Raw genomic sequence first — 16,669 nt, 5'->3', positions numbered from 1 at the left:
ATGGAAGCAGTCCAAACTGCTTGCCTTTAATAAAAACGCCTCACGGAAGACATAATAAGAGCTAGTTTATACATTAATTGGAATTGTGTAGTAAATCTTTTCCTGGACTGTTCCTCCTAAATATCTGTGAATTATCTCCCATCTTTCTTTTTTTAAAAAACCCTCCTTGTACATATATAGACCAAGCATGTCAATAGTTCAGTCTCATTCTCTCCCTGATAAGCTATTATTCATGTGCAGAGTTTTTTATTATTTTATTTTGTAAGGGAGCACTCAAGCATATGACTCCCTCCACTCTGCAGCTTGAAGTGGTGCAGACCAGGAAATGTTTTGCCATTTGAAGCTACAGAATGTCAAGACTCTAAACCCAAAATTCAGCTGTGGGCTTTGAGTCTCCCAAGGCAGAATTGTAACCACATGAATGGGATGGTGGTTGGCCTGCGCAATTCCACAGGTTATAGATGTGGCATATTATATTTAAGGCAGATGAAATAACAAAGTATTTAGGTCTTTCCCCACTTCCTCCCCCACTTCCCCCACTCCATAGAACTCCAGTAGCCATAAATTAACTCAGTCATTTTGATGTCTAAGATCGCGTCTACTTTGGAAACCTGAACCGCTTGTGGGATTGACCTGCCTTCTCCCCAGTTAGTCTGAGCCATTATTACTTTCTGAGGGTGCTAAAAATTCACTGACATGAGATCCCTGTGCTTTTGGACACAAATGACTATTCCCAAGAGTCCTCGGAAGCGGCGGGGGGGACTCATAACAAGTAGGCTTCACCAGATATTGCCCACATATCTTTAGGAACATGTTTGTTTGTTTGTTCTGATCCACAAAGTACCAGATTTCGCTCTTAAGCTGCAAACCCTATACATCTAGCCCTGGATGGCAGAGCTCTTTAGTGTGCAACGTCCCTGCCTAATAGCACCACCTAGTGGCAGGAAGTTCTTTTGGTGGAAGGCATGAAACTATGGGTGGTGTTCAATGCTAGTCAGAGTACACTCATAAAAGTTAATGAACATGACTAACTTAAGTTTATGAATTCCAGTGGGTCTACTCTGGGTAAGACTTAGTTGAATACAACCTTATGTGCTTTCCAAAGCTTTTGACGAATGAGAGAAGATGGGCAGATGTGTTGATATATGCATGCACAACAAGGAGATTCTGAATAATTTCAAATAATAACAATACTTCTGATGAAAAGGTTAGAGAAAACTGGCTCCCCACACTGGTGGCAATTCTGTCACTGAACAGCTTGCAGTAAGAACTTGCTTTTACTGTGTAGGAAAGAGTGTGAAAACCACACATGCAGTTGTCATGGGTAGTTTTTAATAATGTCTCAGTTGCACACAGTGGCTGTCTTGCCATGTGCCAAGGTGTACAGGCACTGAAAAGCCACTATGAGTTGCAGCTTCCCTAGCAGATGGACACTTTGCAAAATAGACTTGTGGTGTGATTGTCACAGGCAACATGTGGTTTTCAAAAATTTCCCCACCCCAAAATGATTTTGGGGTCAGAAACCCATTATGGTCTGAAGTGGCCCTCGGGGTGAAGGAACCCAAACCCTAACTGAAGGCAAACTCATTTGTGGGGTCTAAGCCTAAAGCCCAAAAAGGAGATTAAAAATACAGCCTAACCAGTCATCAGAGCCCAGGACCTCCCATCGGTGTAGGTGTATTTGCATTATTATGTCAGTTTCTAGATTTTTATGGAATATAGTGCTTGCAGCCTGCTTGCAGGCAGTCTCATAACATGGCATGGAGAGGAGCATTTTTTTCACATCAAGAAGATATGAAAGAAAAATGTGCACCTGTTCAACTTCTGCCTGTTGTGCATCTTTTAAAAATGCAAAGACATTTGTTTGGTGTGTGTATGTGTGTGTGTGTGTGTATTTACTGTGGTGCATCCTTCACCAAATATAACACAATCCAAATGTCACAAACCTTTCCTAGGTGTAGGGTCTCCATGCCCTGCATTGCTGTTGGTTCCCATCCTATGGCTAGCTAAATTGTGTAAAATTCGTAAAGTGCTTCTTTATATGCATGGATGTGATGTTATATGTCTGCAAGAGAGAGTAATATGATATGATATATAAGCTATTATTGGATGGGCACTTTATGACGTTTTTGTACATTGTTTCTTCCCTTTTTAAAAAACGGAGCCTTTAAATTGATTTTACCTGTTTGTATTTTATCTTGTCGAGACTTTTTTTTATAAATAAAGCAACAAACAAATGCAATTAATAGTAATAATCACAACTTTTAATAGAAAAATACATATTTAAGATTATATGAGAAATAAGTATTTTAAAACCTTTTGTTTTTTGTAAGAGAAATACATATTTAAAAACCTTTTGTAAAATCTGTATAAGTGTATGTTGTATGTTTATTCATTTATGTTATTATATATAATATTATATATAATATAATATTGTATTATATATAATGGAACTAAAGGAACACGAGTATGTTGTTTTGTGTTTTAATGAATATATTGTATGTTGTATGTTTATTCATTTATGTTGTTATTATATATAATATAATATACATGAGTATGTGTGGCTAAAGCAGGGGTAGGGAGCCCACAGCACTTCAGACATTGTTGGACAACAGCTCCCACCATCCCTGACCCATTGCCTGTACTGAGGGGGGCTGATGGGAGTTCGAGTCCAAAAACATCTAGAGTGCTACAGGTTTCCCACCCCATGCATAAAAGTATATCTGTTGTTTGTTTAATTCAGTTTATGCCTATTAGACTCATTGAAAGTGGCTCTTATTTGGCATAGAATTTGTATTTTGTATTCTAAGTGCTGAGTATTCTCCTGAGGCACTTTCTTTGTGCCAGCTGACACCCTCCCCTCCTTTTTTCTAACTGCCTCCCCTCCTCCTGCCCAGATCGGCAAGACCTGGAACAACCGGACCGTGTGGATAAATTGCAGGAGCCGCTATTGGAGGCCCTGAAAATCTATGTAAGGAACCGAAGGCCTAGCAAACCCCATATGTTCCCCAAAATGCTGATGAAGATCACAGACCTGCGAAGCATCAGCGCAAAGGGTGAGGGCAGAACTCTGATTCTGCACTGGGAGTTTTTCTTGTCCTGTTAAGATGGTCTATATGTAGCAAGGGAGGGTCTGGAGAAGAAAAAACACAAAACAAAGGGCTGCGTCTGAAACAGAAGCACAAGAAGCTGCCATATACCAAATCAGACCAACAGTCCATCGACCTCAGGACTATCTACACTGACTGGCAGTAGCTCTCCAGGGTTTCAGGCAGTGGTCTCTCCCACTCTGCCTGGGGATGCCAGGGGATTGAACCCAGGGCCTTCTGCCCACAAAGCAGATGTTGCACCTCTGAGCTGTGGCCCTTCCTTGAAGCATTTTCAAATGTACATGTAAGACTTAAAATGCACACTTAAAAATGCCAAGCATGGATGCAGTGAACAGATACTTGGAAAAGCATTAACATTAGGGATGGGATCCGCTGGCCAGTGCCGCTCAAAAGCAGTCCATCTACCTTAACAGGCAGTATCGATTTGAGGTTGTTCTTTGTTTGCTATCTGCTGCTTTTACTGGTTCATTTTTCCCTCCCCAAAAATATAGTTATTAATATCAATATCTTCTTTCAATGTATTGATATTTTCTTTCAAAAATATGAAAGAAAACATCAATATTTTTGAAAGAAGAAAGACAATATTAATATTTTTGGAAAAAAATAAATATTTTGAAAGAAAATATTGATAATTTGAAAGACAATACTGATGAAGGAAAGAAAAGTGGCTTTGCCCCACCTCCACCTCCCCTGTGACTGAGGCTAGTCAGTTTTCATGTTAGCAAGCAGAGACTGGCTGTTTTCCTTTTGGAAAGGAAAGCAGCTTTCAATGCCCCCCCATCTCCACCTCCTCCTCTGCAAGCCCTGAATCCTTAATGTGGGTGAGACTTGGCTTGCTTCCTTCTCCTTGGAGCTTGGATTATTCGAGTAGAAGGGGGTGTCAGAGAGAAAGAAACCTGTACTGCTGTGCTATGAGTAAAATCAAAAGAACAAGATATTCAAGGGAATATTTCGGGAGGAGGGAAATCTGGTGTCAAAGGAAGCTGCTAAAGTTTGAAGCAAACAGGATTGCTCTGCACAAATGAAGAATATGTGGACCATTGAAAAATCTGGTGCTAAATCCAAATTCAGTGGAATTCTTGCCCATCCCTAATTACCATATAGGAATACTTGTTGGAGATTATTTACAGATCCCTGATAAGTGAATGTCTGGTGGCAAAACCTGGATTTGTTGCCCTAAATCATCCCAAAAGAAAACTAATACTGGGTAATCCAGGTACAAGGGAAGGAGGGGGAGGCTGAGCAAAGCGGTGATCAGGTTGCTCTCCACCCTGTAAATCGTCTGTCTTGCCTCTCACAGGTGCTGAAAGGGTGATCACGTTGAAAATGGAGATTCCTGGATCTATGCCACCACTAATCCAGGAGATGTTGGAGAACTCTGAAGGCATGGACACTTTGGGGGCCTCAGCGGGAGCTCCTTCTCGTATTGGTAGCCTACCCCCACCTCCAGGCAGCTGCAGCCCCAGCCTCTCGCTCAGTTCCAACAGAAGTAGTCCTGCCACACATTCGCCATGACCACACACTGGCCACTAGGACAAACTGCTTGACACCCCCGTCCTGCACCCTTTGGTCTTTTGTTCCCTGGGTGTGCCTGGACAAACGTCTGAGGAGCAGAGTTGGGGGCAAGAGGAAGCAATGGGACAGCGTGCCGCTGCAAGCATTCTCCCTGGCCACCCCTCCCCCACGGCACCATATAGGTTGCAGTTGGGCCTGAGAGGGATGGGCTACATGTACTGTTCCATACCAGCATGCTATCTTTCGTTCAACAGTTCCAGCAAAATAGGGTTCCACTTGCAACGAAGACCCATTTTTCCCACTGGGAAGGCACAGATCGTATACAGGAAGTTCTGAACTCTGCAGACAGATCGACAAGCAGATCTGAAGGACCGATGCTCAAAACTGGGAGCGAGACTTTACATACACACACACACACACACACACACATATATATATATATATATAAATATATTAAAAAACAACAACCGATTACAGAAAAACTCACCTCCTATGTGGCACACATCCCCCACTCCCATTCCCCGTTTCATCCTGTTGTGCACACATACACACCTCCACGAAGGGGTTGTCTGCTTCTCGTTGCAGTGAATATGAAGTGGTGTTTTTTCCCCCCGGTTGAGTTTGCATTTCACATGTTTCAGGGGAGAGGGTGTAATGTTTTCTTGTTTTTTTTAGTTGCTCAAACCCCATTTCTATCCTAAACGTGACCACCCAAAGTTACCTTTCCTTTTCCTGCCTCCCCTATTCCTTGTCCACCCGCATATGCCTAAAAAATGACACCAGCAAACAATTAAAATAAAGAAATAAAATTAGTTCTTCAGGTTTTTAAAAAAAGAAAAAATACACACAGAACAAGGTGGGGAAGGAGTCATTCATTTAAGAAAGAAGAAATATATATATATATATATATATATATATATATATATATATATATATATATATATATATATATATATACACATTTTTTAAAAAAACTTTGTAAAAGTTTGGAATTTGGTTTCTAGGAAGAGGTTGGCCAGGAGAAAATTGGGGTGGGGCGGGAGAGAACCAAGATTCTTGTATGGGCAGGGTCACAATTTGCTTTTAAAATGCTAAATCATATTATCTAGCCAGAGTTGAGCACTTTTTAAACTAGTGTGAGTTAACGGTACTTAATTTTGGCTGGATTTGTGTCCTTTGGTTATTGGCTGCTTTGATGGATGGACATTTTCAAGATTTTTGGAGAACAAGACACTGAAAATATTTTGGGAAACAAGACTAGCGGTGGTATTCAACGAAGTCCTATTCAGAGTAGACCCACTGAAATTAATGAACCTAAGTTAGGCCTTATCTGCACTAAATGCTTAAAGCAGTATCATACCACTTTAAACAGTTAAGGGTGCTGAAACTTGTTGAGATACCCTTATTTCTCTCACAGAACCACAGTTTTCAGAGTGGTTTAACTGTTGATCTCTCTTCTAACAACTCTCAGCACACTTAACAAAAGACTACAGTTCCCAAGGTTCTTTGGGGGAAAGTGGCTGTTTAAACTGGTATAATACTGCTTTAAATGTGCAGTGCAGATGGGGCCCTAGTCATATCCATTAACTTCCTTCAATGGATCTACTCTGAGTAGGATTAATATTGGATACAACTGTAGGTAAGGATGCTGTGATAAAAGTTCTTCTCATCAAATGCCTCCCAATTTCCTGAAGTGAGGGTGTCAAAAACATTGTGTGCTGTTTCATGCTTTCACTAACAAAACAACAGTCCTAAACCTTCAGTCTCATTTGAAGACATTTTAGAAGAATTGACACAAAGGTGTGTTTTTTTTAAAAAAAAATAATCCACAATATTTTGTGAGGAAAATGTCTTGCTTTTCCTCTCAGCTCTTTCACATTTTTTCGCTTCATTGTCTTCTGGGCAGAATAGCTTGTGTCCCTTTTTTTGAGGGCAGGGAGATTTAAAGCCAGGATCTTTAAAAAGCTAATGCTAGGAGCTTATGTGAGCTTCAATTCTTTTTTTTTTTTTAACACCGTTACCCCTATGCCATATCACAAACTGCTTGTCGTCCCACATGTTTAGATCCAGGGTATGGTGGAATCAGGGGCTGCTTTTCAAGAAGAGCAAGACTAAGGCTTCAATCAAAATGCACACTTACCTGCGAGTAAGACTCATTGGAGCTTACTTCTGAGTAGACATGTATTGGATTGCCGACTAATGCTGCAATCCTGTACCTACTTACCTAGGAGTAAGTCCCATTGGACTCAATGGGAATTATTTTTGAGTAGGAATAGGCATATATAGGGTTGTGCTGTAAAGCTCTGGTGCTATATGCCTGGAAGTAAGCCCCATGGGACTCACTAAGATGTATTTCCAAGTAGACATGTATAGGATTATTCTCTTAAAAGTGTGATCCTTCCCCCCAAAGGGACTTGATCCCAGGTGAGCAGGTATAGAATTGCAGCCTTCAGACTTTTGGTGCATGTGAAACTAGTTCCAAGGTTCTTTGGATCCTGGCCATGAAATTTCAGAACAGCAGTGAGGAAAATTCCTGATTTATCTATAGTTTCAAAACAAAAAACACTCACCAACTTAAAAAAAAATATGACCAGTTCCATGACTATGTGTACTGGGGAGGGGATGAAGGGATTGGGGGGGGGGGTTCCACACACAATTTATTATTGATCTTTTTCCCTGTTGAGATTTTAGCGTCTCGGAATCTACAACATTAAATTTAAACAAAATTGGGGAAGAGGGGGGAAGCAAGAACATTTCCCCCCCAAAAGCTCCTCCTTCACTTTGAAGGGCATATGCTCTACACCTCTCAGATATGTATATAAAGCTGTTGTTATTTCATATAAAAAAAAGATACTGATGAGTTTAAATCCTCCCATAATTGCTGCCTTTGGTTGGGGTGGGGTTTGCGTGTGTGTATGTGTGAGGGTTTTTTGTTTATTTATTTAAACAAATAGTTGTTTGCTCTAAGTGAATTATGTTCAGCCATGCTGTGCGGGTCAGCAGCTTAGATGGCCTTTAAAAAGATTTAGCCAAATTCATCAATTGCTCTTTATTATGGTAGTTTAATGGAACCTCCATCTATAGATCCAGTATATCTGAATGCTATCTGCTAGGGACAAAGAACAGGGAAAAGCTTTGGTCTTCTGGACCTGCTTGTGAACTTCCAGAGGTATCTGGCTGATCACTGTGGAAAGTGAACACAGGACTAGTTGCATCTTGATGTTAGCCTCCACCTTAATTCTTACATCCATCAAATATAAGATATACAGTAATCAGCACCAGTATGTCATCTGACACAGGTATTATTTTTTCCAAGACTCTGAAAGTAATGTACCACCTTACTCAGCTCCAATAAGGCCATGTCTGTTTAGTACTGGGCACCACAGTTCAAGAAAGATGTTGGCATGTTGGAAAGGCCAGAAAATGTAAAGTAAGCCAACAAAGGGGGGTAGGGAATCTGTAGCTCTCCAGACGTTGTTGCACTCCAAATCCCATCAGCCCCCAGCCAGCATTGCCAATGGGGAGGGATGATGGGACTTTTAATCCAACAACATCTGGAGAGTAACAGGCCCATCCCTGTGCAACAGTTACCTGTTCCCTGGCAATCTGAGCTTACTATAATGTAGACTTTGCAGTGTCAGAAAATGGCCCATTGGCAATGGAAGAACATTGTTGAGTCCCTCCAATTGCATACACAGAAGGAAAGCTGCTGATATGGGGATCACCAGTTCTGCATAGCTCTGCATGCAGCAGGGGATAGATGTGGAGAGGGACTAAGGCTGCAGTCCTATACCCACTAATGGAGAAGAAAGCCCCATTGAGCTCAGGGTTGCATTGAAATTATTTTTTTCCGTTTCTTGCTGGCTTCTGGTGTATTGGAGATTGATTAGAAGTAAATGCAAAGTGATGAATGCCAGGGCAAAAAGTAAATGAATTATAGCCTCAGATATCCATTAATAAGGTCTAAATTGGTTGTAACTGCCATAGGTATTGGGATCACAGTAAAAAGCTCACAGACAATCATTCTGTTTTTCGTTTTTGGCAATGAAGAATGCAAGTTTGTGAGTAACTGTTAGGAAAAGTGCTCAAAATAGTGCGTATATTCTTTAATTTAGAAGTAGGTTTTATGAAATTATAAACGAGTAAATTAGCAGAAGTTTATACTGCCTAAACACAAAAACTCATGGAATAAAATTTAATGACAGCAAAAAAAAAAACCCCAAATATCTAACATGGGATTTATATGCGCAGTATGTTGTGATTGTCAGCAGCTTAGCTGACTGTTTCAAAGGATAAGGTAGTTAAACAGTTAGGAATGGAACCTCCACAACTAGAGATAGTATACCCCTGATTACGAAATGCTGGGAGCAAATGGGGACCATTTGCCCGGCCACTGTTAGAGACAGAATGGGAGAGAAAACGACCTTGCCTTTGGCTGAGCAAGACAATTCTTGTATTCTGAAGAGATTCTGTGAGTAAGTGTTCTGTGGAACTCCAAAGCCTGCACAACCATTACAACTCATCCAGATTGGTCTATAAACAGAACACTCGCTTAGTGATTTTAGGGTTAGTGTAGCAAGCACACTCTGATGAAGTAGCTCAAAGCTACTTTGAGCCAAGGAGATAAAAAACTTTGAGGAAAAGTGCAAAGAACATGAGCATGTTTAGAGAAAAAGATGCCCAGTGTGAGAACTGCTGGCATTTCTCTCCCCCCCCCCAAATTTTTAAAAAACTCAAAAGGGGTGGGAACATTTCTTCATGATTCCAGTACAGGACAAGAAACAAAGGTTTCCAGCTACAGGAAAGGAGGCAAACCTTTTCCTGGTTGATATGCTGTAGAGGAGCCCTCTGTTGTCAGCTGCAGAAACACTGGTTTGAAACCAGGTAAAGAAATTCAACCTTCCTAGAAAATTTTATTTACACAAAGGACCTGCCGATCAGCAGAACATATTTCCAGGGCCATAAATGGCTCCTTTGCAGTGTGGAAGACACTCCATTGTTACATGCTAGCAGCTCAAGGTTTGTAACATGCTTTGCTTCTAACTTTCCTCTGGATCTGTAAAGATTAGGAATAGGGCTGTCAAACCATTTTATTTTGGCAGGCCTGAGCCCTTTTAAGAGAGAAGTGGAATTTGTGGCCCTCCCAATGTTGTTGGGCTACCACATATCATCCCTGACTTTTGACCATGCTTGCTGAGACTGGTGGCAATCGTAGTCCAGCAACATCTGGAGTGGAGGCACACAGATTCCCCACCCCTGCTTCAAGAACTGCATAGCAGGTAGAGGTTTAATGAGTGCACATTTCCCAAGTGTGTAGGCATAATGTGATGGGGAAAGTTTCAGCTGTTGGTATGTCAGTTGCTATGCAGCTGCTGATGTCACATGGACACTTGCCAAAAGAATGATTGTTATTAATTGGATTTATTAGTTGCTTGTTATCCAAATTTCTCCAAGCGACTTGCAACATTGTTATAAACGAAAGTAAATATACAATACCATAAACGCAAAATAATAAAGCGACAACCAACCCCATACAGCCATGGAAAGCTTTAGTAACACAATATTACAAATATAAATGAAAAGTAGTAAAAAATTAAAAATTGGAAGATATACATAACACATGCTGATAATATATGCTCCTCTTTTTAGCCAAAGGGAGAATTAAATTTCTAAATTTATGGGGATATCCCAGAGATCTCCATTACATTATTTTATAATTTGTATTCTTTTCCATCAGTATCCCTCTTAAGGCAGAAAATCCAATGGATGTGTGCCTGCACGCACACACACTCCCCTAATATGAACACACTTAGCAACATGTGGCATAACCCATCTTCTGTGCTGTTGCACCGTTCTCATTCTTTTCAATGTGGCTTGCCTAGGAGGACACCTTGGGTTGTCCCTTGAGGGTCTGCCACCCCTTAAGTGGGGGGAGGGATCTGTGGTCCTCCAAATATTGTTAAGACTCCCAGCTCCCGTCAGCCCCATCCAGCATGGTCAAATAGTCGGGGATTATGGCAGTGGTAGTCCAGCAACATCTACAGGACAACAGCTCCCCCCCCCACTGCCTTAATGGCACACTTGTGTAAGACCACCTCTGCTCTCCCTCAGCTAGAGGCAAGTCCAAGGTGGGACGGAGTAACCACCTACTCTCAGTAGTGGGCATGGAAAAGGTAACCCAGATTGCTTTAGTTTGACAATCAGCTAACAAACATGGAATCCTCTAGTGTCTGGATATGAGGTACTGTATGTGTGTTTCATGAAAAACATACAAGCCCTACTTGTATTACCAACAATAATTTTGCTCCAGTATAACCTAAATTCTGTTACCCATGTAAATTAGGCCTCTCTGCACAGTTTTTTTCCACAGTTTGTTCCGCTCTGCTGGTTATGTGGGGAGTTAAGGAGCTCTTGAAGGAAATTGGAGCTCAGACCCTTGGGAATGCCATTCCATCCACCTATGAATTCTGAAGTTTTACTCTGCTAACACATATTCAACCCTGTTTTCTCAGACCCTTCAGGTCGCTTCCAGGTGACTTGTTTATTGAGCATTCATCTTGATTTCTTTGCAGAAAGTTTGATAATGTCTAATAATTCATTCTGATTAGTTTACGGGGAGGTTAGCCAACATATCAAACAATTGTTATCCTACACTTTCTACAGCACTTCCCCATCATGTTCCTTATTGCAAAAAGTCCATTTTTTTTAGGAAGTGGGTTTGTTCGACAACAAGACCCTCCTAATCAACCATAATTGCACAACCTGAATTTGCCAGTTTGTGATTGAATCCCACCTGAAAATAGTGACAGTCTAGAAGTGCCCTTACTAAAATCCTGGCGAGAGTAACTGCAGTGACTCTGTTCTTCATTTCATTGAAAATTGCCCTCTTTTCACAGAAGCTTTGCTGTGTAAAAGCACCCACCAGGCTAAAGTTAGATGACCCAAAGTCTGGCCATCTTGGGATGGTGACTTCTGCTCCCATGTGGAATTACAGGGGCCAGTAAGCAAAGAAAGAAGCCCTGGGGGAGCAATGATGGCTCGAGACAAAGTGAGCCTTAAGGAGAAGCATGTGGCTTGATTGAGCTGAGGAAGACGGAGGCTGATTCAGGCAGAAGGAGATAAACAAAATGGCTGACAGCAGCAGAAGATGGGGAGGGCATTTAGAACTATACAAAGGGAAAGATAGGATGATGGGATGGGTGGCTAAAACTGAGGGCTGCTTACACGTCAAAAAAGGGCACAGATTTGCATAAAATGTGCATACACTGATTTATATGTATATATGGATAGTTAGAAATTACTGTAAATCAGGGTTGGGTAACCTGTGGCCCTCCAAATATTGTTGGACTCCCGCTCCCATCGCTCCAGCCAGCATAGCTAATGGTCAGGAATGATGGGAATTGTAGTCCAGTAACATCTGAAGGGGGGATACAGCTTCCCCACCTCTGCTTTAAACTGAAAGATGATACATCCCTCTCCATAATTGGGATGAGTATGACCAGGAAACCTGTGTGCCTGCTGCCCAGGTACAACTTTGAGGCCTTTGCTCTCACTTCTTAAGAGTTTACCTTTAAACCAGGCTAGGAATTGATAACCTTTTAAACAGAGGACTTCTTAAAATACAGGACCGTTCTTTGCAAAGTAGGGTGTGTGGCCACTCTGAAAGTCATTGCCCATGGAGTAGAATGAGAACCAGGTGTAGGGGAGACTGTCTAGGAAGAGGGGGAATCTTCAGGATTATGTTTGCCTTGGAAAGGTGAGAAGGTGTGTGAAGTCTGTCTGTATGGGATGGGAGCTGACACTTTTCCCCAGGCTAATTGGGTCTGGCTGTAAGGAGACTGAGCAGATGCATCCTACTAGTATGGAGAAGATAATCTCTTTAGGGCCTCTTCAGAGATAGCAAAGAGCCCAATGGTGTTTTGAACATTACCCAATAGATTGTGGCCAGAGCTTTCACAGACTTTCTCAAAAGCGTGAAGCAGTCTGAAAAAGTGGTGGCTGGGGTGAAATTTGAACCAGGGACATCCTAGCTCTTGGTTACACTAGCTTACTCTTGTGCTTGCCCTCCAATGTGTTGTGCAAAGCATTCTGTATATGCTAGTTCACAGCCAGCCTATGTGGCATGCCAGCATGTTCCTGTTTTTCCCAGTCATTTCTTATTTGTTGGCATCAGCCTCCAAGTGTTGGGGTCATGCACAGCATCCATATATCAGGACATTGGGTGACCAATGTGGTTAAGTCTCTATAGGGTCTTTTTTTTAATATGCACCCACCTTTCATCCTTTGCATGTGTCCAAAACAACTGCGCCCTCTCTTTCTCTCCCTCTGTAATATAATGTGTAGTGGGGAAAGTTTTCCACAGAGAGGCTAAGAGACAAAAAGAAGGGGAAAGTGCGCATTTCCCATTTTTCAGCCTTGCTACATAACACTCTTGTCTTGAACGGAGTTGTTTCCACACTAGTCTTTTCCCACCTGAAAGTGCTATCCCCTTGTTCATTCATTTTTTATTGAGAATCCAGACAACTTTGTCATATCATTGCAGGTGAGCTGTATCTTTTCTCTGTTTGTCTTCCCCCATGCTTTTTTCCACGCCTGATTTGTGGCAATTAAAAAAATGCAGTGCAATTGCTGCTACAGCCACCCCGTGAGGCTTTGACTCCTGTGCATTAAACGTTCCCTTGAATTGAAGTTTCTCTATTTCAGATTTTGCCCAATTTATTGCTCAGGGCTGGGCATAACTGGTGTGAATATCCTTTGAGTTGCCTCAGTCAGTTTCATTCCCCACACCAGTGAGGACAGAGGCTTTAATTACTAGTTTATTTGGATTTCTTTTTGTTTTTACAATGAAAAGTGCTGTTTCGTTGTATAAAAATGAAATGACAAAACCAATGTACAAGGAAATTAGTTATTTTAAAACCTTCTCCCACCCTTGTGGTGGCACAGAAACTAACACTGAGGCAATTAAGAGTAGCATTTCAAGGTGCAGGTCCCTAGGAAATAATAAAATGAGCAGAACCTGCAAGCAGGAAACGTTAACACTGGAAAGGACCTGTGTGCACAGGATTTACTTGTGAGAGATCTTGGCCATGACTGGATAATACAGTGCTAATTTCACTTCCAGGTACAGTGCCTCAGCAGGGCTAAAAGGCTGTGATGTGGATGCAACCTGGCATGCAGGTATAGGTGCAGGCTTGGCCCAACACGCTTTGGTGTCTGAGATGAACAAGCCAAATGGCACATCCTCTCAATAATTAACGCATGGCTAAGGATGGGCAAATCTGTCCATTTTGGTTTCTCCCAGTTTCTAATTTTTCTTGTCTCCAGTCCTTATTTCCACAACAGTCTGCGATTTAAAAAGTCCTCTTGAAAATTCATCAGTATTTTCATGCAAATTCCTCCTCATATACACATTTGTACAGTTCCTCTAATATATAGAAGAGAGTAGACTCACTGTTCTGCCAGTTCCAGTCTGAAAATGCGGGCACACGACGCTGCTCAGACCCCACCCCTTTTCCCTATAAAACCTGGTGGGAGCCGCTTGAGTTTTTTAAAGCTTTTTTTAAGCTTGCGTTTTTTTAAAAAATCGCTTCTAAAGATTGGTTCCCCATCAGTTTTTAACCCTTTTGGCGCCAGCAGAAGGATTGGCTTGCTAGGACTTGCCAGTCCAACCAGTGGGGCATTTAGATGATTCTTGGCCAGACTACTCCTACTTAGTGCCCCACCAGATTTTTTTACTACAACTCCCATCATCCCTGACCATTGGCCATATTGGCTGGAGCTGATGGAACTTGCAGTCCAAAAGCACCCAGAGGGCTACAGGCAAAAAGATTGTATTGTGTACATTATGAAGCTTTCCTTATCCGCAGTCAGTCAGTATTGGTGTAGTAACGTCTACAATGACTGAGGCAGGAGGACAGGACCCAGCAAGCTGTCATACTGAGCTAGACCATTGGTCCATCTAGCTCAGTATTGTCCACATTCACTGGCAGTGGCTCTCCAGGGTTTCAGAGAGGGGACAATCCCAGCCCTATCTGAACCTGGGACCTTCTGCATGCAGAGCAGATGCTCTACCACTGAGCTACAGCCCTTCCCTTAGAAACTGGTGACTTCCAACATTTTGCTTATTCAGTTCCTTTTCACAGGAGATGCTGCTGCACAGCCATGAGCCACTAAGCTCCTTCCTTGCTGATGTTTCACACAGGTGTTTTTAAAAAGACGAGTTAAATGCATTTAACATGTCACCCAGTTGAACCCTAAGTGACTGGCGTTTGCATAGGTGCAACAACCCCTACCAAGCAATGTGAAATAATAAATAGTAAATAGCTTATTTGCTGCGGAAGTGTTCACTTCTGGCCTCAGGGTGTCAGCAAAGAGCCAGTTACAAACAACTGATTTGCAATAGGAGCAGCAAAAAGGCTGCCCAACCCCATGTGATGATAGCTCTCCACCCTTTTCAACTTTTGCAAATAACAGGGTGAACATCAGCTGGATTGGGGGAGGTGGTCTTGGGGGCACATATGTTTTCCTAATGGGCAATGGGGGGATATTTGGAAAGTGGTACTGGAAGTCTTATTCCACCCCACACACACACCCCGTCTCCAGCACCAGAGCTCTAATCCAGATCACGCACCTAATGGTAACTATTTGCAAAAGTTTAAAGGGACCAGAGAGATACTCATGCATCACCATAATCACATCTAGGATCGTCTAGATATCTTTTTATTATTGTGCATTCATGATGATTTGTCCTCGTGGTGGCATTGGAGGTGGTTTTTTGCAGTCCTGCTTTCAATATTATTTGGACCCGCAAAGATTTTGTGGTGGACATTCTGCTTTGTTTCCAACTGGCGCATGTCCTGCAGCTTCCTGTTCAAATCCTGCAACTTTTTGTACCACAAATGTTCTGGGGGTTATTTCTTCCCACCTTTGTTGTGCTAAAATGCAAGCATGCATTTGCAGATGACAATAATACAATAACATTGGGGAGACATTGAGGAACAACTAATGAAGTGGAATTATGGGTGGATGGCCCAGTATAAATCAATTTCACCTCTTCTCTCCATTTAAGTGCACCCTCTTAACAATGCCGCTAAGGATGGTCATCAAATACTGTACAATACATGCATGTGTGGATCTGCCTATGCATGCACGCGTATACACACACACAGGGGGGGGAGGCACTCTCACTACCTGCCAGGCAACTCCTCTAAAAGCTTGTGCTACCAGAAGCTAGGAAGTGCAGAAAATCTGCATCTAAGAGAAAGGGTAACTGTGAGATGATTTTAAACTATAGAATTCAGTCCCCCAAGAGGCAGTGATGTCTATCAACTTGGATAGCTTTAAACGAGGATTAGACAAATTCATGGCGGATAAGGCTGTCAGTTGCTGCTAGCAACAACAGCTGTGTTACTCCTTCACTGTGGGAGGCAGTATGCCTCTAAATACCAGTTGCTGGAACTTGCAGATGGGGAGAGTGCTGTTCTGCTCAGGTCCTGCTTTTGGGCTCCTCCGAGAGATCTAGTTGGCAGCTCTGAGAACAGATGGGCTTTTAGTCTCTTGCAGCAGCACAGCTCTTTTCATGGTTTGATCTTAAGGGCAGGCAGGGAAGTTGAGATGGGAATGGGACGGAGAGGGAGACAGGGTGCTGGGGCAGAGAGCTGGGGGAGTATGTAGGCCATGGAGCAACGCTGCATATTGCTCTGGTGAAAATGCATAAAGAAACCCAGGACATCTTTGGTTACAGGTTGGCTGGGCACCATATCCAAGCCTCCCCCATTTCCTCTGCAAATCACATTTACACTCAATGGCAAGAAAGAAGGGGTTAATCAGAGAGGAGGATGGGAAGAGGCTCCACATCCTTCCCTGTTTGTTTTTCTTTCTCTTCTCTTTTTTTTCCAGCCACCTCTGTGGTTAGGGTCCCATCCCATCCGCAGCAGGAAGCAAGTGATAACAGCCATGCTTGGCCCCAGGCCATCAGCCGCTCTGCTCTCACCACCACCACCACCACCACCACACCCTGCTATGGTGGGCAGTGGGGACTACTG

At 42.4% G+C, this 16,669-nt stretch overlaps 1 protein-coding gene across 5 annotated transcripts in view; it reads left to right on the top strand.

The window, feature by feature from the left end:
* RARA (retinoic acid receptor alpha) overlaps positions 1 to 5,508 on the top strand; it is a 227,054-nt gene extending 221,546 nt beyond the window's left edge. For all 5 annotated transcript variants that reach the window (XM_061589346.1, XM_061589344.1, XM_061589343.1 and 2 more), the window contains 2 exons: positions 2,898 to 3,056; positions 4,411 to 5,508. In XM_061589346.1, the coding sequence (XP_061445330.1) occupies positions 2,898 to 3,056; positions 4,411 to 4,625 (374 nt within the window). In that variant the 3' untranslated portion in view covers positions 4,626 to 5,508. The remainder of the gene's footprint in view (positions 1 to 2,897; positions 3,057 to 4,410) is intronic.
* The last annotated feature ends 11,161 nt before the right edge of the window (positions 5,509 to 16,669 follow it).

The sequence above is a fragment of the Rhineura floridana genome, chromosome 11, assembly GCF_030035675.1.
Source record: "Rhineura floridana isolate rRhiFlo1 chromosome 11, rRhiFlo1.hap2, whole genome shotgun sequence".
NCBI classification, from domain to species: domain Eukaryota; kingdom Metazoa; phylum Chordata; class Lepidosauria; order Squamata; family Rhineuridae; genus Rhineura; species Rhineura floridana.
The sequence above is the reverse complement of the archived record's forward strand: the minus strand, read 5'-3'. Positions and strand labels throughout refer to the sequence as shown.